This window comes from Lissotriton helveticus, chromosome 1_1 (assembly GCF_964261635.1).
Source record: "Lissotriton helveticus chromosome 1_1, aLisHel1.1, whole genome shotgun sequence".
In the NCBI taxonomy this organism is placed as follows: domain Eukaryota; kingdom Metazoa; phylum Chordata; class Amphibia; order Caudata; family Salamandridae; genus Lissotriton; species Lissotriton helveticus.
Window position 1 is genome coordinate 293,081,280 of NC_136057.1, and position 23,498 is coordinate 293,104,777.

General features: G+C 48.3%; 1 protein-coding gene across 1 annotated transcript in view; it reads left to right on the plus strand.

Moving 5' to 3' along the window:
• The first annotated feature begins 1,026 nt into the window (after positions 1 to 1,026).
• Positions 1,027 to 23,498, plus strand: part of LOC144797898 (aldo-keto reductase family 1 member B1-like) — a 225,294-nt gene continuing 202,822 nt past the window's right edge. Inside the window, exon 1 of the mRNA XM_078668792.1 lies at positions 1,027 to 1,200. Within this exon, the coding sequence (XP_078524918.1) occupies positions 1,135 to 1,200 (66 nt within the window). The 5' untranslated portion in view covers positions 1,027 to 1,134. The remainder of the gene's footprint in view (positions 1,201 to 23,498) is intronic.

The window sequence follows — 23,498 nt, forward strand, 5'->3', positions numbered from 1 at the left end:
CAGAGTGTGTATACCAGCGACATGCCATGCAGTCTATTCTGACGATGCAGTGAATCTACCACCCCTGGGTGTACAAAGTATCTCCAATGCTGATGCATAAGAGATCACGGAGCTGGTGAGAAAGAGAGCCCAGCGTTAGCATCGATATGCCACCCCTAATAATAAGGAGCAGGGCGTTGATGCCTTTGAACATACGTGAAACAGGTGTAGAACAGATGGTAAGCCCCATGCAGGTCAAATTGTTGCTGTGTCTGCTAAGTTCAGAAACGCCAACCATTGTCTTTTACTCCCTTTTCCTTTCTATGATTATAATACTGTGATTCTGTTTCGACTTCAAACCCTTGTAAAGCGCTCTGATACCCCGGGTCTAGCTAGCGATATATAAAACTGTTTAAATAAATAAATACCGAGCAATCCACTGGATTCGTAATCGTAAGGCCAAAAATTTAACTTTGCTATTGCGACTCCACATCTGGGCTTGTTGCAAATGAATCCACCTGTATCTTCTTCAGACGTAAATATGTGCATTGGGAACATCCACCATGAAGGGGAACAAACATGATTTATACCAATTAACCCTCAAACCAGAAAGGATGGCAAATGTGCTGTCAGGGCATTATCTGGGTACAACAAAAACAGCGTATTATTAATTACATACTTGAAACCTAATGTATATACCAGTGCTTGTTTTAATGCACTTACCGCTGGTGGCAGCACACATTCCAGCACCACAGTACTGATGAGGTTAAACTTTCACCCAGACAAAATTAATATGTATTAAAATAACAAAAAGCTAAATTATGCTTCCACAGAAGATGCTTGGTTACACCGCATCATTTCAATGCTACATAATTCAGTGACGCGGACGCGTGATGTGCTCCCCCATCGCCTGACACTGTCAGCGGGCTCGAGTACACCACGTCCCTGGCCCTTCAAAGACTCGCCCCCGCCGCCACACCCTCGTGACTACCTCAGCTGTAATCCGGAACCTTGAATGAAGCCCCAGGGCTCGCGGTCCGCTTCAAATACGCGCCGCGCTGGGAGGAGGCAGGAGCCGCGCGCACACCGCCACCTCCAGCACAGTCTTCACAGAAGTTCGCCTCCAGAGGAGCTGCCTCGCGACCTCCAGCAGCCATGGCCACCTGCGTGAAGCTGAACACCGGGGCTCTCGTGGCAGCGCTGGGGCTGGGCACGTGGCAGGTAAGGTGGGAGCAGGTACACTACCAGCAGAGGGGAACAAGCTAGGATGTGATTGCTTGAGTGCCCTGTTGGATGTGACTTGCCCCAGGGCTTTAAGAGGAATGAAAAAACCTTGGGGTCTCGCAAAGGCGCGCAGCCGATGTAATTAAGGGCGTGATTTAAAACACGTGTGCTAAAAAAATCTGTGCTTAGCATAGTGCGCCGTCCGACCGTAAATTTGCTGCGTCTGTCATTTTATCCAGCTAAATGATACAAGTAACGTTTCACCTAGAAGAAGCCAGTGCTATTGGCTTTGCCAATGCTTGTTAGTTGCATGAACTAAATAAGCAACAACTTTGGCTTCGTTGTATGTAAATAACATTGAAAATGCTACAGTTCTGAAATTATTAACTATAAGGATAGTCATTGACGTTGCATCAAAGGCACTTAAGGGTGGGACTGCTACAGTTAAAGATTTTTTTCACCATAGGATGAGTGCTAAAATGGAGAACCTAATAGGGAACCGTCTTAGCACATGCTTTTTAGAACTACTGGTGCTGAGCACCGGCGGGACCCGGCCAACTTAAAGCCCTGAATGTGACATTGTGCCTTCAATAGATTTGGACCCTTTGGACGGAGCGTGTACATTGGGGGCGGGCGTGGTGATAGGCTGGCAAATTGAAATTCATACAACCTTCTTTCTGGTGAAACCGCAGTATTTCATGGTTAATGTGAATGAAATGCCAACATATTGTGTGTCCAACACTGCACTGATCACTACAACAAACGTGCCACCGGTGATCATGGCTGTACTGATGAACATATAAGGTCGCCTGCCTATTGTAGTGTGCTAAACACGCCAATAACGGGACATCTTTTGGTCCACAGTGGGCTTTGCAAACTTTTCCATCCTTCGTGAGGCCGAGTGTTGTGTGATGCGTGCGGAATGGCTGTTATCCCAGACAGATGCCTTCAGTTCTGAACGGGTCTGGGTTTCAAAGAGAGACCCCCTCCCTCGTACTGGATCAGGGGGGGATCTCGTGTGATAAAGAGGTGACGTCACTGCTGCCTGGGCCTGAGGTCTCGAGGCTACCCCTTCCAAGCCCCAGTATGAAGTGCATTTTGGCAATGGCCAGTTCACACGTGCTATAGAGATGACGACGGCGTCAGTGCTGAATGAGCATGTGGGTCACAAGAGTAACCCCTTAAGTTACCTCTCCCCATGCCCAGTTTAGGGTGTGTCGGGTCACATTGGGGAATGGGGGCTGGCTTGACCATGCAAGTACAAGCCACAGACTCGAGTGCACTGGTAGATGGCCGTCCCGAGTGCAGCAGCAGGGCCAGTCTGCTTTCCTGTTCCATTTTGGGTTTCAACTGTTTATATCGTGTGTTACATACATGAAGAGCGGTACATAGTTAAATACATTCGGCCACATAAAGGGCGTGTAGGGACATGAAGAGTGGAAAAACTGGATACATTTAAAGACAATTCAAAGGAAACTGCACTTGGAGCGAAAACAAATTATTTGGGAGGAAAATATGTAAGTTGAGGTGTGTGCATAAAACTATGAGTTTAAACAACTGGTGAACTGTACTACCATTAACACAGCCAGTGTTGGCTGCCACCCTGGAATGACAAAGCGTTGATAATTATATGTTATATGTTGTGGAAAAAAAACAATGAAAAACGATATTGAAATTAATGGGGAAAAAAGCGTGGTTACGTTATGTTAAGTGCTCTTCTAGAGCGCTCGATTATCAGAAAGGCGTCATGGCGCTGGCTGAGATAGCAGAAAAAAGAGACCAAGAATAGCGATTAACAAGAGGAGAAACGCCTGTCTTCAAGGCTTCCCTAAAATCCAAAAGGTTGAGCACGGCTTTGATATATATGGGAGGGCATCCCAAACCTTCGATGCCTCAAGCACAAAGTCTCTGCCACCCCAGTCCGCACAGTTAGATCTGGGGACCACCACCAGTTTGGTAGGAGGCCGAACGCATTAAAAAGAGACACTCATAAATTCATCAGAGGTCGCATGTACATTATGCCATAATTGTGACCACTAGGGACATATCTCCATCAGACCGTATTACCTGTGTCTTAACTTATTTCCTCCCTGTGGCTTATGCATTACTAGCAGCCCGTCCCGACGTTGTCCGGGTATAAAATATAATGTGTGTATTTGGCAAGGGCAATTTATTTTAAAATCTCGCGGTAGACAACATTTTTTGTTTCATTAGAATAGGGACGAAGAAGGGCCAGCTGCAGCCCTGATTGATGTTAGCAGGCGAGTGTAATTGGTGTAGTGATCCGCCGCCTGAGCCCGGCTACAGCCCTGGTTGATGTTAGAAGGCGCATGTAATGTCGTTGAATGAGAGAGTTATCAGCCGCGGGTAAATCCATTTAATGAGAGAGTTCAGTGACAGCGAGTAGGAGAGGCTGCAGTAATTGTCCCCGCAGACACGCTCATTTGCGTATTCCCCCGCTTGAGGCCCAGATGCAGGCCCGTTTGATGTTAGCAGACGCGTGTTTCCCCGCTTGAGGCCCAGCTGCAGCTCTGGTTGATGTTTTCAGGCGAGTGTAATTTGTGTACTGATCCGTCGCCTGAGCCCGGCCAGAGCCCTGGTTGATGGTAGCAGGCGCGTCTAATTTCGTTGAATGAGAGAGTTCAGTAACAGCACGCATGAGAGGCTACAGAAATGTTACTTACCAGGCGTTTGTCATATCCCCAGCACACGGCCACAGCAGACGATCTTCTGATTAATGTACGACCCACATGGCATGAAGGGCGGAGCGTAGCACACGCCCCCAGCGTTTCTCACGACCCCAGCATGCCCCTTGATGCGGCGCAATTGCGTTCACATGGCATGAAGGCCGGACACACGGCCCCAGCGTTTCTCATGCCCCCAGCGTGTCACGCGATGCTGCGCAGCAATGTAATTGCCGCTTGTATGTACGACTTACATGGCATGAAGGGCGGACACACGCCCCCAGCGTTTGTCACGCCTCCCGCGTTTGTCACGCCCTCAGCACACACCCACAGCCCACGATGTGATGGCCGTACCACACGCCCCCAGCGTTAGTCACACCCCCAGCCCACGCCCACAGCACAACGCAGACACGCCCACAAGGGACTACTTTGCTGGCACGGTACTTTTATCTTTTAAATGTATATGGTGTCCTACGGCACAATTGTATGTCTTGCACTGTATGATTGTGATGAACACCACTGTTTCTTGAAAAGTTAATAAGAACAATTAAAAAATAAAATAAAATAAAAATGTATATGGTGGCCGTCTGCATAGCCTATGTCCTTCTGCTGCAACTGCCCTTTCCAACGCTGTATTGGGTGTTGTGATTGGTGCTGTGGTTACTGAGTTTACCCGCCTCAAAGGTTTGGGCTCTCTCTTTATAAGAATTAGTATGGATTAAAACCTCCATAAAGATTTATGAGCATAAACAAGACTTGTGCAAGTTGGTAGAGGAGGTGTATGTAGAAAGAGAAGCTGCAGTCAAGGCAAGAGAGGGTTGAACTGAAAACTCAATTTTTTGGGTGGTGTCAGGTGAAAAAGTTGAGCATACATCCAGGTGACTGCAGACACAGTCAGTAGGGTGAACGGTAGGAGTGAACCAGTGCAAAGGGTATGCCAATAGGAGCATGATAGTGGTTGAGCAGCTCTGAGAAAAGGCCATAGGCCATAGTATCCCTGAAGATGCCCTTTAATGCCCCCTTCCCAGCAGGCACCAAATTCACAATTTAGAGCATCATCCATAAACCCTTCTAACCCAGCACTAGGATGGTCTTCTGAAGGTTCACTGTTCCTGGAGTTGAAATACCAGTCCATGGTCTTGGTTCCACTCGCCCAGTGGAAGGGTGCCCCTCACGTACTGGCGGAGGTGTGTGGGGGAGGTGAAAAGTGACATAGAATATGTATAATCATTCAACGCAGCCCCAGCGGTAGGCATTATTTTTCTTTGTCTTATCGTCTTCATCCTCCACAAAATTTGTTGCTTCTCTGGCAGCTCATCTTCCCTGCTGAAGTAACTACAAAAGGACACCATGCCAGTATTGTAGTTATAAGTATGATCCTTTATTACCAGTCCCTGCACAGCAGGCACAACCAGCACAAACGGTCTCCAGGCAGATCTAACTGCAAGAAGAATGCTAACAACATCAAGTAGTTCTAGGTTCTAAATCATAAGTACAGAGTTATGGAAATTACTTAATAAAATTCTAACAAAGACCCACAACTTACCACATTAGCACTATACTACACCTACCCTCCCAAGGGACCCAGTAACCTGTTCAAACACCAGTGTCAAGTCAGTTTCCAAGTGTACTGCACCTCATTCTGGGTAGCGGATGTGGGGTCTTGGCCAAAACTGCTCACTTTGGAACTGAGGAACCAGGTCCGATTCTCAGAACTGGCTCAACATCCTGTGATTCTGGGAAAATCACCTAATCTCCCGGTACCTACAAAACCAACAAGCATTGGCAAAGCCGACTGGTCTTGCTTTTGGAAGATTTAGAGCTATAGGTGTTATAAATGAAAATGTCTTTTACATATGAGTTATGGAGTAGAGTGAATGTAGGTGGTGTGCAGTGGAATTATTTGGGTTGGATTGAAATTGTTAGCCGTGGGATTGTGGGGGGTGGTGGTTTTGGGTAGTGGAATTATGTAGCATAGTGTGAAGTGGAATTATGCGCATAGTAGTTGTTGGAAAGTGGGTTATTGGTAGGGGCAAATGTAGGTCTACCACTGGTAATAAGGCCACTAACACATGGTAGGACTCAGCATAGGTCTTGGAAAATTATTCCTATGCTCAACCCTTGGTAACGTGGCTGTGAGCAGACAGGCTTAACTTCAAAGACAGGTATGTAAAGCATTCAAAAACACAATTTCAGTAAATAATTAAGACACAACGCAAAAATAAAAATCCAACACTAACTTATGAAAATAGTTAATATTTTTATCTTTTAAATGACACCAAAACGAAAAAATCCACTATAGGGAACCAGAGATATGAATTTTTAAAGAGTAGTCACTTTCTAGTGCTTAGAAACCAACAGTGCCCCTTTAGTCATTTCGTTTTCTCTGACAGGGACACACCTTTAGAAACTGTCCTGGAGAATATCTCACCACTGTGCAGCCTTCTCCAGCAGGTTGGGTCCAGTTCGAACTCCTTCCTGAAGTTCTGCTTGTGGGTCCCAAAGTATCCAACACACAATCCAAAGTTCTGGAATCTCCAAGAGGGTCCTTGAAACTGTGAAACTTCAATTTGTCAATCCACTTGAACAAAATCCTTACAAATCCACTGGTACTCCAGGATGGGAATTCTTTGTGGGGCTGTCCAGGTGAGCTCTGTTAACCTGTAGCTTGCAGGGAGTCCACTGAGTCCTTTTGCAGCAAGGTAATCCACAGGGCTGCAGTTTCACTTGGTGCAGTCTTCAGAGGTCAGGCCTTAGAGTTCCTTGCACAGCAACATCTTTTCAGCAGGGCACTTCTTGCTTCATTCAGTTTCAAGCATCAGATCTGGGGAGCTCTGCCCCTCTCAGATACTTATTCAAAATTCTCTGTGTCAAGCGCCAGGTCACTTCCGACCAATGAGAGTAGTGCAACTCTTCATAGTTATGACCACATCCTGTAGAGTGTGGCATTAGTTTGTCCCAGAGTGCATCATTCTTCCAAATCCATAATGGCTAATTTTCCAGCAAGGAGATAAGAGCTGGCTAAACACCCCCCCTGGGATGGCTTATTTCCATGGACTCTCCCACTACCATCTGCACATACCTTCCTTAACCACATGAGCGCTAGCGAAATTCCGCTCCTGTGCTCATGTTTTAAAAAACCCATTATTCATGACGAGCTGGGCTCGTCATGAGCGTGCGAGGAGGCTACCTCATGACGAGCCCAGCTCGTCATGAGCGTCGAAGGGGTTAAGCCTAGCCCTGACTCTGGGTCAAGAGTGTCAGAGTGAAACTGAAAACCAGGCCTCCCCTCTGCCTTTGAAAAGCATAGTTTACGACTCCACCTCCTGACCTGGCATTCCTAATGACCAGCACACTGCCTTCCCAGCAGAGTGGTTCTTTATCACCTCTTCAAAGCAGCCTGGCTAATCCACTTAACTATGACCAATCAGGGCAGCCATTGGAAGGCTGAATTGGACTTACAAACAAGAAAGTCTTACAACTTCTTGTATGTAAACTTTAGGAGAAATTCAACAATATAATAATGTTAGATTTACTACTACCATTCTGGGAAGTCTTTGAATGGTCCGGCTAGTCCTCTCCTATCAATATTCATTAATCAATAACTTTCTAGCATGATAACCTATGGGCCATGGTGTTTGGAATGGGCAAACATGACTTGGGCCAGTTGTCTAGTGTCAGGGCTTAAAAAAACATATTTTATAAGTAGACAATATATGAAGGATGGTTGAGTGATAGTTGCGCTGGGATGTGATAAAGTCAAAATCACAATCTGTTAAGCTCCAAGGATAAGGTGATGGCCATCCACCAACAACCAAACATGGGTAATGTCACTACAAACCCACATATGTTACAGAAAGCAAAGTATATCCTGAGCTGAAAAACAAGAGACAATAAAGTTCTTCAAATGAGTCTTGAGAAAAAAGTGGTCTTCATGTCTTCCTTTATTAAGATGTCGTTGTTCTTAAGCAAACTAGCCGCCAACACGTGTTTCGTCTTGGTAATATAGACCATAGACTTCTTCAGGGCTAGAACATCATAATGCACATAATCAAAACCAAAGACATGACACAAACAAAATACATTAACATCGGTCACAAGCATATAGCAATCCTAATAAGCCAAGAGCACAGACCTATTAGAAAGTGGTCAACACCAAACACGTCAGAAAGTGTGAAATAAAGATCCAACGTCCAAAGTGCTGCTTTTAAACTGGCTGCAGCACTGCACACATGCTGGTGCAGAAAATCTACAGGCCTCTAAACTGCCATGCCCCAGGATACTGGGGACTTCTAGGTAGTTTCAATCCCCTGCTCTATTATATACTAGGGGCATATGGAGTAGGGCATGCCAATTACAGGGGTACCCCACCATACCATAGTGTACCCTAGTGTATGTTGGGTGTCTTAACTGTATTCTAATGTGGGGGGGCGGAGCTTGCCGGCAACCGAAATGGCCGCGCAAGCCAAGGGCTCCGCTCGAAGGCTCCTAATATCCTGCAATATCCTGCACCAACCGAGACACATACTGGAAGGGATCGACTCCCCGCACTCATGAACGGATGCGGCACCGGCGACGGATTGCCCGGAGCCGCGCAGATCTGATAAACGCCTGGGGGAGTAAACAAGGCTGACCGGGTCACGCGCCGCGGTCCACAGTGCATCAAGTTGCCGACGGACGAACTTCGGCGTGCGGCTGATAGGCCCCGCCCATAGGAGGTCAAGGCGGAGCGGCTCACTGGCGAAGGAGCGAGGTGCGGCCACGGAGTAGGACCGACGTTGGCGACTTGACCTGAGGTGAGGCGCTGCGGCGCACTTCCTAGAACCGGGTGTGCTGCCCCCAAGACGCGGAGAACCTCGGACATCGCGACGAGTGAAGAGTGCATGATAGCGCGACCCCCCGAGCGGAGGCACAATACACGAGTCCCAGCCAGCTGCTGGGAGAGATATCGGGCCATCGCCTTGTGTAACATAGTCATTGACCTCGCTGATCGATCAGCGTGGGGTGTGCCTGGACGGGGGCCTACATCGAGGAGCGGAGGCATGCAGTCCTAGGCTTAGAGGCGGAGATCATGTCACTGGACATTCCAGGACCTAAAGGGTCCACCTGCCCTCCCTCCTATGGCGCCTATTTGACCTCATCACAGGATTTACAAGACCTAGCCATTACAAAAGTGGAGTGTGATTATTTTTCACCCCACCAAGTGGAACCCTCTCACCGAAGTGTGGTAAGAGTGGAGCCCGTTATATTAAGGTCCTGATGAATGCCACGGACCCAGTTGGGCCTACAGGCAGAAACATGTTGACCTCACATACAGCGGTGGGGGGACACTAATATCCCCATGACACCGATCACCTTATTTTAACTACCATATGGATGCCGGCACCATTAAAACTAAGCTGACACCCATGATGGCCTTTTAACTCACTTTATATATTTTTCTGGGCCCCCAGTACCCCGTGCCTCTGGTTCCCTCAGTCCAGATTTATCTGGCTATTGTGGTTATATATAGGCCTACAAGTAAGGCCCACAGGACAGCGGAGATCCGGCACCACCTTGGCAGGCGCCCCTGGGTGCGGTCGGTGACTGCCGGTGGGTGAGGAGGAGCGTGGGGTGAGATCGGACACCAACACCGTCAAGCAAGTGCACATAGAGCTGCATACTGCGTGGAGGGGAGACTGGAAGCTACGTAGCTGCCCGTGAGCGGTGGAGACCGCATTGACCACTGGATGTAGGCGCAGTGGTGGAGACGCTGAGACGGCTGGAGGCCTGGCCCCACAGTGAGGCCGTGGTGAGGGGCTCTGGGCCTGCACGCTAATCTGGGCGCTGCGACGGGCAGGGGGCGGATCCGCAGCAGTGGTGGACGGAGACGGAGGCAGCAAATCTACGGCTGGCGAGACTGGCTGGATTCGGCCTGGTGACACCCCCTCCCCTTCTCCGACCCCTCTCCCCGCGGCACCCAGGCGGGCAGCGGTGGCTGCAATGCATGGCGGAGACTGACCACAACAGTGCTAGAACCAAGTACCGCGCTGCTGAGCCTGCCGTGTGTGGTGTGCTTTCAGCCACTGATGGGTCCCTAGGGCGGATGTAGAGTGCACTACTGCCCACCATAACAGCTCGAAAGTGGCGGAGGGCGGCGAGGACAGCGGGAGCCACAAGGCCAGGGTGAGCATTAGGCCTGGGCCCTTGGTTGACTCACAGAGTAGCAGTCCAGCTGCATAGTAGGACCCGGAGCGTTCCCCGCTACACTAATCGATCTGATCTATCCGCTGAAATGGGCAAGGGCGATAAAACGCAGATTAAGCTCACTTTTAGCCAGCGGAGGTCTAAGTCACAGGAAACTATGGACGCAGAGCCTGAGAACTTGCAATCAGTGGATGCGGCTACTGCCACCTCAGACATAAAAACTATCTTGCTCGCTATGGAGAAAGGTTTAGAGACAAGCATCACCGCCCTGGGCTCCAAAATTGATGCATTGACTTACAGGATGGATAGAATGGCGGAGAGGATAGACAAGCACGCAGAGAGGCTCGATATGTCAGAGAGACGCCTTACGGAGGTAGAAGAATCGCAGATGGAACTGGGCACTGACCATAAAAAGGTGGAAAAAGCGATGCAGGCACTACTGGACAAGATCGAAGACTCGGAAGCACGTTCACGATGAAGCAACCTCCGAATTACGGGCCTTCCCGAGACAACACAGACGGGAAATATGGAACGCTTTGTTGAGAAGCTACTGGTGACTCTGCTAGGGGAAGACTCTTTCTCCCAGGTCTTCATTGTGGAGAGAGCACACCGCTCGCTGGGCCCGCGCCCGGGCATGCCACCACGCCCTATAATAGCCAAACTACTCAACTACAGGGACAGAGACACTGCCTTGTGGCTACCCCCGGGAGAAGAAATCGCTGCAATATGAGGGCTCAGAAATATCACTATACCTGGATTTTACCGCCAGAGTACAAGAGGCCCGTAAGCATTTCGCCCCCTACAAAAAACAACTCAGAGAGCAGGGGCTGGACTATGCTATGCTCTACCCAGTGAAACTGAGAGTTAACAGGCAGGGCCACTCCCACTTGTTCACAGACCCTCACGCACTGCAGCAAGCTCTGAGGAACTGGGCAAAGGAGCGCCACAGAGACAGCCCGGAGCAGCGTGCAGAGGTCGAAGCGGATAGCCACCTGGATGAGCAGGAGTAGAGACTGTGCCGGAGCTGACCGGGAGAGGTGGTAAGGCAAACAGGGGGTCTCCTCTGGAGGCAGGTATGATTTGAATTGGGTCTACGGACGATGCCACCCTGCTGTACAGGACCGCGGGGGTGGGGGGATATGCTTAAGTGACTGGACACAAGTAACTGATTGGGGCACATGTACAGCCGAGGCGGATAAAGTTAACGTTGGTGGTGCTCTCTGTGCTATTATAAGTGGGCACCTTCTGGGTGTCATATCCTCCAAGGAAATGGGGATGTGTGAGCTTCCACATGATCTCAACTAGTTGATAAGATTACGGACCACTCATGGCCCTTTGTATAGTCGGTTGGTGAGGCTATGGAGCTTAGGCGGGAGCCATAAGAGGCTGCTAAGATGTACGTTATTTCTACATAGTCTGATGGAGGCATGGCAACCTCGGCCCCTGCGCATGATGCTCCCAAATGACTCAGTTGAGTCGTCAACCATGAGAGTCGGGATTGAAGGTGGGTGGGATGGACACTGGGTCGGCAAGGCCAGGTTGGGGGTGGTCTGCTGTGGGTGGGGGGTGGGTCGGTTGGAAGACTGTTTTCTGTTTGGGGATGGGCTAGGGAGTTTACTGCGGTTTCTTGGTTTTTGCACAACCCCACTTACGTTTCTGGAAGATCAGCTGATACACGCACTTTACATGTATAACTATCATGACCTCCGCACCTGCTATGCCTGATGGTCCCCCCCCCCGACTTCCATCCGAGCTCTCACATGGAATATGCGTGGCCTTAACGACCACCGGAAGCTTAGAAAGGTGCTGAACTACTTACAGCGACATAACGTAGATCTTGCTCTCCTACCGGAGACGCACCTACCACTCACGAGCAGAATGCTGCTTAGTAGGGGTTGGGCGGGACATATAGCAGCAGCGGGCTTCACAACCTATTCCAGAGGAGTGCTGACCTGGGTCAATCCTAGATCGAAACTCTCCAAGACTCTTCTGTCTGCTGATACGGAGGGACAGTACGTTTTGTCTGGCTGTGCGGGGATGGGGCTGGATCTGGTGGTAATAAATGTGTATGGTCCACATTACGATTCCCCAGAGTTTTTTCACAATGTGGTAAAGATAGCACGCGCATACCCAGCGGCGCGCATTCTGTGGGGGGAGATCTGAATTTGGTGTTAGACCCCACACTAGATAGGTCTGCAGGCCCAGTGCACAGGCCCTCGGCGGCTGCACTGGCAATACAACAGGCGCTCACCATACTGGATCTGGAGGACGTATGAAGGAGTAGGAACCGGGAACAAGGGGGATTCACGCATTACTCTGCTTTCCATAACATCCACACTAGAATAGATTATTGGTTGGCCTCCTCCTCCATGGTTGCCCAGATAAGCTCCTGCATGGTATTACCTAGGACGTTGTCCGATCACTCCCCTCTGCTGCTGGTTCTAGAAACTCCTCGGAAATCTATACCTCCTTTCACCTGGCACTTTCCGCCTTATTTGCTGCTGGACCCAGCCTTCAGGGGGGAGCTGGCAGAGGAGATAGACGTCTTTTTTTAAACTAATATAGGCTCTGTGGACAACTTCCCGACGATATTGGAGGCCTTTAAGGTATTTATTCGCGGTGTGGCTATGTCTAAGCACTCCAATGTGCTAAAACCTATCCAACCGCGACTAGGGACGCTGGAAAACCAGCTTGCTGCCCTTGAGCAACGGCAACGGTCTATCGCATGTGACAAAGTAACTGAGGAGATTAAAACACTGCTCTCCGAATACCATGAAGAATCAGATAGGGAGGTACAATATATGGGGAAATATGCCACAGCGCGTGTGTACGAGGAGGGGGAATGACCGAGCTCCCTATTGGCCAGATTAATCAAAGGGACTCGGGGAAAGTCCCTGATCGCGGAACTGCGAACAGAGGACGGAGCCAGGGTGTCGGAGGAAGGAGAAATAGCAGAAGAATTTAGGAGATATTACTCTGATCTGTACTCTGCTAAAGTCGGTGACCTCACTGCAGAGGCGTGTGACTACCTGGATCACATCGACCTACCGCAGCTGACAAATTCTCATAGGGAATTCCTAATGGCTCCCATAGAAAGGGACGAAATAACTGAATCATTAGCAAGCATACGTTCTGGCAGCGCACCGGGAACTGACAGGCTTACAGTTGCATTCTATAAAGCCTTCCAAGATAAGCTACTCCCACACTTAGGTAAGCTATTTGATGATATTTGTGTGGATGGAGCCATGCCGCCTTCGATGAGAGAGGCCCTAATAGTCACTATACTTAAACCAGGGAAGGAACCCAGTGAGTGTAGCTCATACAGGCCGCTCTCATTGCTGAACGTGGATACCAAAATATACGCCGAGGTGTTGGCGACCCGCCTTGCCCTCTTGGCACATGAACTGGTTGCGCCGGAACAGGCTGGATTCATCCCCAGCAGAAACTTGATGTATAATATACGTACGGTCCTGGGTAACATGCAACATGTGCGACAGGACACAAAGGCGATTGCTGTCTTCCTAGACATGGAAAAGGCATTTGACTCTGTTGAGTGGCCATTCCTGTCCTTGGTGCTGCGGCGGTTTGGTTTGGGTGAGCCGTTCCTGCAAATGATAGGGGCCCTGTAATATAAACCAACAGCGCGACTCCGCTTGGGAGACCTGGTTACTGACCCTATCCAAATTGGCAGAGGAACAAGACAAGGCTGCCCCCTCTCTCCACTGCTTTATGCTCTGGTGGCGGAACCGCTGGCCTGCGCATTGCGTGAATACCACGGGCATGAGGGAGTCAGTTTCCCGTCTTACAAGATAGTTGTCTCGACTTACGCAGATGGCACCTTGTTGTACGTCCGTGATCCGGAACGCAACCTGTCCTCCATGCTGAGAGAGGTTGTGCACTTCGGTGCTCTCTCCGATTGAAGGTTAATTGGTCGAAATCGGTTGCCTTCCCGCTTACCCCGATAATGAGGCAATTCGAAATGGAGTTCCCTCCGCAGTGGTCCGGGGACTCAGTCCGGAACCTGGGAATAAGGATACATACGGATTCGGAGACATTGCTACGAGAAAACGATAGTGTAGCCTGCAGCAAACTAGAGGATGATATTGAGGTATGGTGTAAACTTCCCCACTCACTTATGGGGCGCATTGCCCTTATGAAAATGGTGGTACTCCCAAGATTTCTCTTTTTATTTAGTGCCATCCCGCTGGTGCTGTCAAAGGCCTTCTTTCAGACTCTGACACAGCTAATGGTTAAGCTTGCCTGGGCGGGCAAACAGCCCAGAGTTAAGTGGTCTCTACTGACACTCCCATATGAAATGGGCGGATTAGCGGCCCCGGATCTGGAACTGTACTACAGAGTGGCGCAGGCGACACATCTCCACACTTGTATTCATGAGGATGAACGCATACCCCACCTTCGGATGGAACGCCTATTCGCGGAGCCATTGCCACTGCCGGCTACGATCTGCCGGCATATGGACCGCAGGACGGGCATATTGGACTCGCTCTCGGCCACGAACCACGCCTGGCATTCTCTACTGCTGACGCAGGGAGGAGCCCTCATATACTCGCCGTCCATGCCCATAGAATGGGCCCACTGGCTTTCGCCACTCGCAGAGCATGGCGTAACTCTAGCATTGCATCAATTAGGCATTTCCACAATGGGAGACATGTTCATGGACGGTAGGGTCAAAGAGTGGGGCCAGATAGAGTCGGATACAGCTCAAGCCTCATTGTTGCAGAAGTTTCAGTACCACAGGGTATGCAGCGCTTTACTGGAATTACTGGGCCCGGACCTAGCGGAGCCTCCGGAAGTCCCGGAACTAACATATGTAATTAAGGCGGAGACGCCCCGTAAGCTGATAACTTCGCTGTTCAAAACAGCAATGAAACACAGGGAACACCAGTATATGAAGGCCAGGGCCGCCTGGCAACAGGACTTGCAGAACACCGTTGATGACGAAATGTGGAGATAGTGCTGCACGAGCACGAAGAAAATATCGCTCAATGGTAGACATAGATTGATACACTTTATATTTCTTCAGAGAGTTTATTACACACCAGAGAGATTACATAGATATGGTCTCCGGAGCTCGGCAGAATGTGTACGCTGTCGAACACAGGTGGCGGACTTCTTACACCTGGCGTGGTCGTGCCCGGGGGTCAGTAGGTTCTGGTGTGGCGTATATGCGGAATTAAACCAGATTTTGGGCACAGACTTGACCCCTGACCCGGCGCTGGCGCTGATGGGGTACTCCAAACCGTTGCCGGTTGCCGATAGGCGCCTTGCAGACATGGGAATGCTGATCGCCAGACGGGTGCTGGTGATGTGCTGGATGAGAGGACCTCTGCACACAGTGAAAAGATGGGCGCACGACATGGTGTATTGTGGCATCCAATCGGAACTTTATAGCGAGCTTTTGCCACCAACCAGTCGTCCGAAGAACTTCTGGGGCTTATACAGGTCACGCTTGCGTAGTGCGGAGTACGAGGCGACAGGGGGAGAGGGGGAAGTAGAGGAGGAGAGAGCGCCCGAAGGGGCGCAGCCAGATGAGGCAGAGTAGCCCCTAGCTAGACGGAGTGGTTCTAGCTGGTGTTTCCGGGGGCCAGGAAACGTTCAGGTTATTGTAGGGCACCGGAGCGGTCTAGATTCAGATGTAGGAAGTGGAGTATACTATGGAACTAAGTGGGGACAGAAGTGCATGGGAGGGAGGGTGTTCCTATTGTGTTTTTGGTTGGGTTTGGGCCTAATTGGGATTAGGGCTGAGGGAAGTGGCGGGGCCAGAATCGGGAATTGCACACAGTACCGAGTTCAATAGAGCTGCTAGGGAGTGGGGAGGTAGCAGTTATCATCTAGCGATTTCCCCATCCCCCCCCTCACCTTTTAGTTTTGGTCACACTCGGATATACTATTTTGCCGCCGGACCCCTGGGTTGTCGGCTGAAAGGCTGTGTTATACGAGATCGAACTTGTTACTATCCCAGACTACTTGGAGCGGCCGGCCTCCGGGTTGTAGGCCTGGTGCTGTGTATGACACGTATGATACCCAATAAAGGTCTTTGAAAAGCAAAAAAAAAAACTGTATTCTAATGTGTTCCTTTTAGCTTGGCACTGGCCATGGGCCTGGTAAAACAGAGCCCAGGGTCAGTCAGAGTCAGTTACCACCAGTTCCAGTCAGCAGAAAGTTGGGGGGGCGCCCAGGGCACAGGATGACTTCGCAAGAGTAGTTATGTGGTATGACCCAGTAACCTATTGCTACACTAGTGTCAAGTCAGGTTCCAAGTAGTCAACACCCCATGATAGGGAGAGGATGCGGAGTAACAGCCAGAGCTGCTCACTTTGGAACTCGGGAACCAGGTTAAGTTCACACTGGCTCCACATCCCGTGATTTTGGGCAAATAACTGAATCTCCCTGTACCTAAAAAACCAGCAAGCACTGGCAAAGCCAATAGGTCTCGCTTTTGTGAGAGTTAGAACTATTGGTGTTGTAAATGACAATGTCTTTTACCCATGAGTAATGGAGTGAAGAATATATATATGGGACGGCCTGCATGCCCTATTTGAGTGAGCTTTTCGATTTGAAAGCATTGTGGGGACTACATCTACCAGCAACCTTAGCATATGCTGCACATAGAGGTCTAAACATCGCGCCTCTGATTGGACTACTCACCCTCACCAATGGGAACACAACTAGCAGCATATTAAAGCCCCTTGCAAACAACAAAGACTAAACACGAAGCTGGCAATGATTAAGGCAAATGCCAAAACGCGTCTGCCAGGTGTTTTCTTCCAGATGGTGGCAAATAAATTCTCCCCAAGAGGTTCCAAGCATGTTACTGACCCGTTTTTTAGGAAAATGCGGGATTGGTGTTAAATATATGGTGTGGGATTATGTGGAAGTTTTACAGGTAAGTAAACATAAAAAAAACAATGAATTTCATTGCGCGCGCTGCAGCACATTTGGTGATGCAGTGCGCGCAACGAAATTCGTTTTATTTATTTAAATGTTTACTTGCCTGTAAAACTCCTTAATCCATACATTACTGCCCCTCCCCCTGCCCACGTCACCGCCCTACAGAAACGCCTACTGCCGAACGCTACTGATCACAGGGCACACCTTCCGAGGGTCTCAAGCTGGCACAGCACGCACCCACTCCATCGCTTGAAACTTCTCTGGAAACTTTTATGTTCCTGTGTTTCCAAACAGGGAGCCAGCTCACCTCGGGCACTTGGGGTAACAAGACACAGCACAAAGCACAGTCTTTGTCAAGCAGGGGGACCCAGCCTACCAAGCCCAGTCCCAACAGCCTCTTCCTTGGTTAAAACCGCAAACTGCAGAACAGCCCCAGATCACGAAGCAAGGGTTGGTCTTTCCAGCAGTCTTTTCAGTTGTTCCTTCCTTAGCAGACGTTCCTCTTGACCACAAAATGGGTTCAAGCCTTTTTAGTCTCAATCCATTTCTGTTCCATTCCAACGTTCAGGGGTCTTAGCTCTCAGTTATACCCCTAAATGTCTTTGAAGTTTGTTGTGCTCAGGGGTCCCCTGCCTAAATCAGTTCTGGGTGTCTCCTGCCCAGTGTCATCTTTCTCCCTTTGATACTGGGGTCTGCATCCTTAATCAGTCAGCAGCAGACGGGGCAACCCAGGCCTCTTCACCTCCCGGGGCTTCTCCTCGCCTACTATCCAGATGCAGGTCAGCCTGGTGCCATCTCAGCCCCTCCCTTGGGTCAAGACCTCCCCAGCTCCTCTCACCTCTCAGATCCAGACAGCCAATCCACATTCAGCAGAGACACACAGACATGCTTAAAGCACAAAACTCAGCCACTTTCTAAAAGTGTGGTTTCTGAACACACCATGACAAAACCACTTTCATAGGAAGATGTGTTCTGACACTGTGAGTTCATATATTCTAAACTTCACCTCTCCATTATAAACCTATAGGAAACTAGGCTACCAAAACACAATACCCAGCCTCCTCCATTCTGTCCTATGGGCAGGATGGCCTATTACCAGTGAAAACAGCGGCACTTTAAGATTACATTTGCATGGCGCCAAGTTTAACCCCAAAGCATCATATAAATGAAGGCACTTTTGTGAGGCTTTTAACACCATTACTGTATAAGAAAGAAAATAATGGATAGAACATGGCGCCAACTTTCAGACCATCACGCTCTTTAACAGCACTTTCAGTTCAAGCTGTTTTAAAGCGTCTTGCAAACTTCCCCCCCTTTTGGTGACTGTCCTCACTCGAACGAAGTAAAAAAAAAAAAATAATCCAAAGCTTTTGCATGCCGCCACCTTTTACAAAATCTGGCTGCCTAAACACTAACATTACGCTGTCTAAACACTAACATTACGCTGTGTAAAAACAGATGGCAAATGACTGTTCACACTTGCTGTAAATAACTCAAAAAGCCTTTTACAAGACCTTGCTGCTTCAAGAGCGCGTTAACAGGAAACAATTTACCACAGAAAAGCAAGGATTTGCGAAGGGCACACATAAGAACTAATGAAAAAGCGATGACTGTGCTCTAAGCCTAGAGAGTTGATACAGCATGTCTCAAAGATACAGCGTATGCACTGCATAGGCAAGACCTGAAAATGAATGTGTTCTTGTGTAATGTAACAGGTTCTCATGAAAAGCTCTCCAATACTATCACATCGAGTTCACACTATAGAAAACTGAAAAGAATAGAGGGTCCTGCAGCTCCCTCCATCTTAACAAGAGAGGAGTGGATGAGGTCTCCACAGTGGGAGAGACCATTTACTGAAAGGGTGCAGGATTTAAGGATGAGATACTTTTCAAGAGGGGAGAGGATGTGGCCTAACGACTAGAGCTGTCAACTTCAAAGTTGTTAAACTGGGTTTGAGTCTTGGCAGGGATGCTCAACATCCTGCGATTCTGGGCAAATCACTTAATTAACTCATGATTAACAAAACAAATTGTCTGTAACGCAACTGGTGCTCATGTAAAGTGCTCTGGTAACTTTGGTTCGAGTTTGTGCTCTATAAAACTAAAAAAAGAGGAGAGCATAGGCTGATATCGGAGAAGAGTGATATGGAGAAACCTTGTACCTTGAAAACGCGTAGAGTAAGGCCTTGACAAGCACTAGCTAGCCTTACTTGTGAATTCTAGCAGTACTTTGTTTCACTCCTACCCAGCATTAGTGGCAGTTGTTATGGCACTTGGCCCACCGCCCCACCCCAAACCAAGAGTAACTTGCTTCTGCTCATCCGGACAGGTCTATTAGAGACAATCCTCGCATCACTGACTCCAATCCCTAGTGGCAGGGGCAGGTTTTGATGACAGAGAGAGGGGGGATATTCATTAGGGACAATTTCTTTGCTTTGACAAATAATGCAGACCGTATGTGCGGACAAAATGCACAACACCGAAATACTCCCACATAGGACACACTATAGACCTTCACCCTGCCACTGAGCACAATCACTGCAGTAGTGCTACAAATCCACAAAATGTTTTTGAGTATGAAGCAATATGTACTAAAAATGCAACTACAATAGAAAACAACTACAATATATTTTATTTGAACTCTGCCATTCATTTCAGTAGTGTGCTCAGGCCACCTCTGGACTATGTGGTCTGGTGCATTATAATATTTTGTGTGCAAACTGATACTGTGCACGAGTGGGGATGAGCAGAGTATGATCTGGCTTGGAAGGCTGTAATGGTAATCGTAAAATCACAGTGTTTTTGTCACAAAGTTTGTGTGGTACGCTTTACTTGTATTTAGGTTTTATTTATGTTTCATGTACTTTTGTTCTTTTCACTGTTCCTTTAACTTGGTTCAGAAGTGAACCTTGATCCTTTTTTGGGTCTGATTCCTGGAATCTTGAGCATAGGCTGCCTAGCAAGAGTCAGTTGGTCTCTGCTCGTCTGCCTGCTTGCTGTGTTGCTATGCGTTCCTGTATCAGGCTTATTTCTACGAATAACCAACTCTATTCCCGTTGCGGATCTCAGCCTGTCATTTCGGCTTAACCCCTTACACCACATTTTGGTACCAGGAGTGGGGAAAGCTGTTTTTGACTGAGATCGTCTTCGCCTGCTCTGACGACACCTGCCAGCTGTTCGTTCTGCCTTGGACTGTCTTCCTGACTCAGGTGGGCCAGTTTTTACTTATGTATTGCCTAAACTGCGGCCTAGAGGTTCTCTGCCTACCTGCCTCAACCGCCATCAGTGCTCATGAACCTGTCCTCTCGTTCTATTCTTTGCCAAGCCTGACATTGTCTCGTCCTGCCATGAATTTCAGCTGTCGTACTCCAGCTTGTATTGTCACACTGCTGTGGGAGCCTTGGGATGACACTTCTGGCACAGTTCCTCTTCTCATTGGCTCTGCTTTCGTAGCACGTTCGAGTGCCATCTTGGATGAGGATCTTTCCGAAATTTTCCTTATGCTTCGCTTCAGCATTTGCTTCCAGTGATTCGCACACCTGCTGTGTGACGATTAGCAATTTCTTTGTCTACACGAGCTTCAGGCTACGGCAATATTGATCCGCACACCTGCTGTGCGGTGGTCATTTACTTTTCTACTACGGTGACCCGCACACCAGCTGTGTGGGGCATCCAATTTCTTTTCATCAAGGAATTAGCAGTGCATCTTCAATTACTTCTCTACTTTGGTGATCCTGGCAATACTGGACACTGGTGCCAAGGCCACCCTGTTCCTTTGGTGACTCCTGCTCAGAGCAGTTTACGTTTCCATGTGGGGTGCCGCAGGCGTCCTCATTGAACCCCACATTGTTTAATTTGTATGTGGCCCCTTTAGCTGGCATCATCAGGCAGTTTGGATTTTCATTGGTTTCTTACGCATTTGATCTCGCCTTATTGGATCACACAAGAATTGGCATGAAAAGGGCATTAGAGACGCTACATAATTACAACATGGAAAACAAGCTCATAGTTAATGCATCTAAGACAAAAGAATTTGGCCACAAGTTAAAACAAGCATTTACAATGCAACGGTTTCGCCTCTTGAAAAGTTAGAGCTATTGGCATTGTAAATGACAACATTTTGATTTATGTGTTGGTTTTGAATACAGATAAATAAATGGCATTGTCACTTACATTGGCAATAGCTTAATCTCTCGCAAATGTGAGACCTATGGTACCCTACTGGACGAGCTCAGCAGGCAGCAATTACTTGCAGACGAGTTCTATAACACAACAGCGCTGTAAATGACAAGCGTTATTATCGCGGGCGGTTGTGGTACGCATTTTATCCAGTCAAGAACGGTTTGCTTTTGTATAAATAAAACAAACAAAGCCGTTGTAATTGTGTAGCAGATCTAAGCTACCAGACAGGAAGTACTGGGAGAATAAACTTTCAAATAGTTTGAAACATTAGTATGCCGTTGGCGCAAAGACAGCCAGCCCATCTGCAGATATGTTGTGTCTGTCGCGTTGTGTGCAACTGGAAATGACATGGCATGGATGTAACTTCTGCAGCAAGTATTCAAATCTCAATATATGTATGGATTATTCAGACATACAGAGAGGGGAGGCTGAGACTTACACCGAGTATATATAGCTATATAGGTGCATACACCTATAGATCTGAGTGGTAACCTATGTGCCCCATTAGCTAGTCAAACATCTCATTTATTTCCTGACTCGCGTCTCTCTATGATAATCGAGTCAATTTTACAGGTTCTGGCACGACAAAGACATTAGCGTTAAATACTTTGCGGCTACATTCGCCCTCTTGCCATGCAACCTGCTCGATCGAGATTAAGGAAAGGGAATTTCTAATGTTTTCCCCATGGAGGAAAAAAGCACAGGAGAAGTTACACGAGATATACTCTGGCAGAGAATTCTTCCACTAGGGAGAAATTCTGCGTGTGCCCGTTGTACACGTGTTGTCACACCTGGGAATATGAAACCAAGATATATTTTAGAAAATACTCCTTGAATAGCCTAAAAAAAAATCGGAAACAGGCTGAAAATATGAGAATCGTTCTCCGTTGGTACATTTCCAACTTGTTTCCCAAATCAATCAAATGAATAAAATCGAATATCAGAATAATCTATATGGCAAGAAACTGAGCGATGTAATGGAAATAAAAAAAACTGTGGAGCTACTGAGGTCAGCTTTTGCGGGCTCACATCAGATGAAAGAAGCCACATTGAGACATTGAAAAGATGTATTACTGAGAAACTATTATGCCAGGGGATTTTACCACTATTGTCACATACCGGTAGTAGGCCAACTACCTTTTATCCAAGACACAGAACAGAAAACAATTACGAGGAAAGAGCACAAAGCACACACAAAACACTTTCACGACGCTACAAATTGCAATCTAAATCAATGAAAGGGAAACAAATGGACAAAAAGAACAGACTGCTGCTCCTGGGAAGCAAAATAAAGCCGGTGTTCAAACGTTTCTGTATTTATTTAAAACACTGACCAGATGAAACAAGCATTTGCAATGCAATAGGTCTCGTATTTGCGAGATTTAGAGAGCTACTGGCATTCTAAATGACAATGCCTTTAATTTATGTGTTTTGACAACCTGCAAGCGGTGCATAAAACACGCCCTTTCTACTTGTAGTCCTTGTTGACTTAATAGCACCAAGAGATTTTGTTTTGGTAGTTTGTTAACGCTATACGAATGTTCATTTAAAAATAATTGCATTAATAATGATTATAATTATTAATATGAAGGAGGCTCTTCCTGTACTGAGACTAATGGAAGCTTGTCTGCTACGGTTTGTGCTGTATCCTGGTGTGTGAGAGAAACAAGCAGTGCTGCTGTCAGTGCTGGAATATTCGACGTGAGGGAAGCTTGCACAGCTGCTGCCTGTGTTGTAACTGTTCTCTATGCAGGGGATGGTGTTGGGGTGGGGGGAGTGTGTGTGTGTGTGTGCGCGCGCGCACCCTGCTGCTGCCTGTGCTGCACCGGTTATGCAAGGGATGCTTGCACTGATGCTGCCTGTGCTATATCTGTGCATGTGTGTGTGTATGTGTGTGTGTGTGTGAGTGTGAGAGAGAAGAAACAAGCAGAACTTCTGTCTGAGCTTTACATGTTTTATGTGTGAGGGAAGCTTGCACTGCTGCTGCCTGTGCTGTACCTGTTCCATGTGTGAGGGAAGCTTGCACTGCTGCTGCTTGTGCTGTACCTGCTCCGTGTGTGAGGGAAGCTTGCACTGCTGCTGCCTGTGCTGTACCTGCTCTGTGTGTGTTGGAAGCTTGCACGGCTGCTGCCTGTGTTGTACCTGTTCTATGTGTGTTGGAAGCTTGCACTGCTGCTGCCTGTGCTGTACCTGCTCTGTGTGTGAGGGAAGCTTGCACTGCTGCTGCCTGTGCTGTGCCTGCTCTGTGTGTGAGGGAAGCTTGCACTGCTGATGCCTGTGCTGTACCTGCTCTGTGTGTGAGGGAAGCTTGCACTGCTGATGCCTGTGCTGT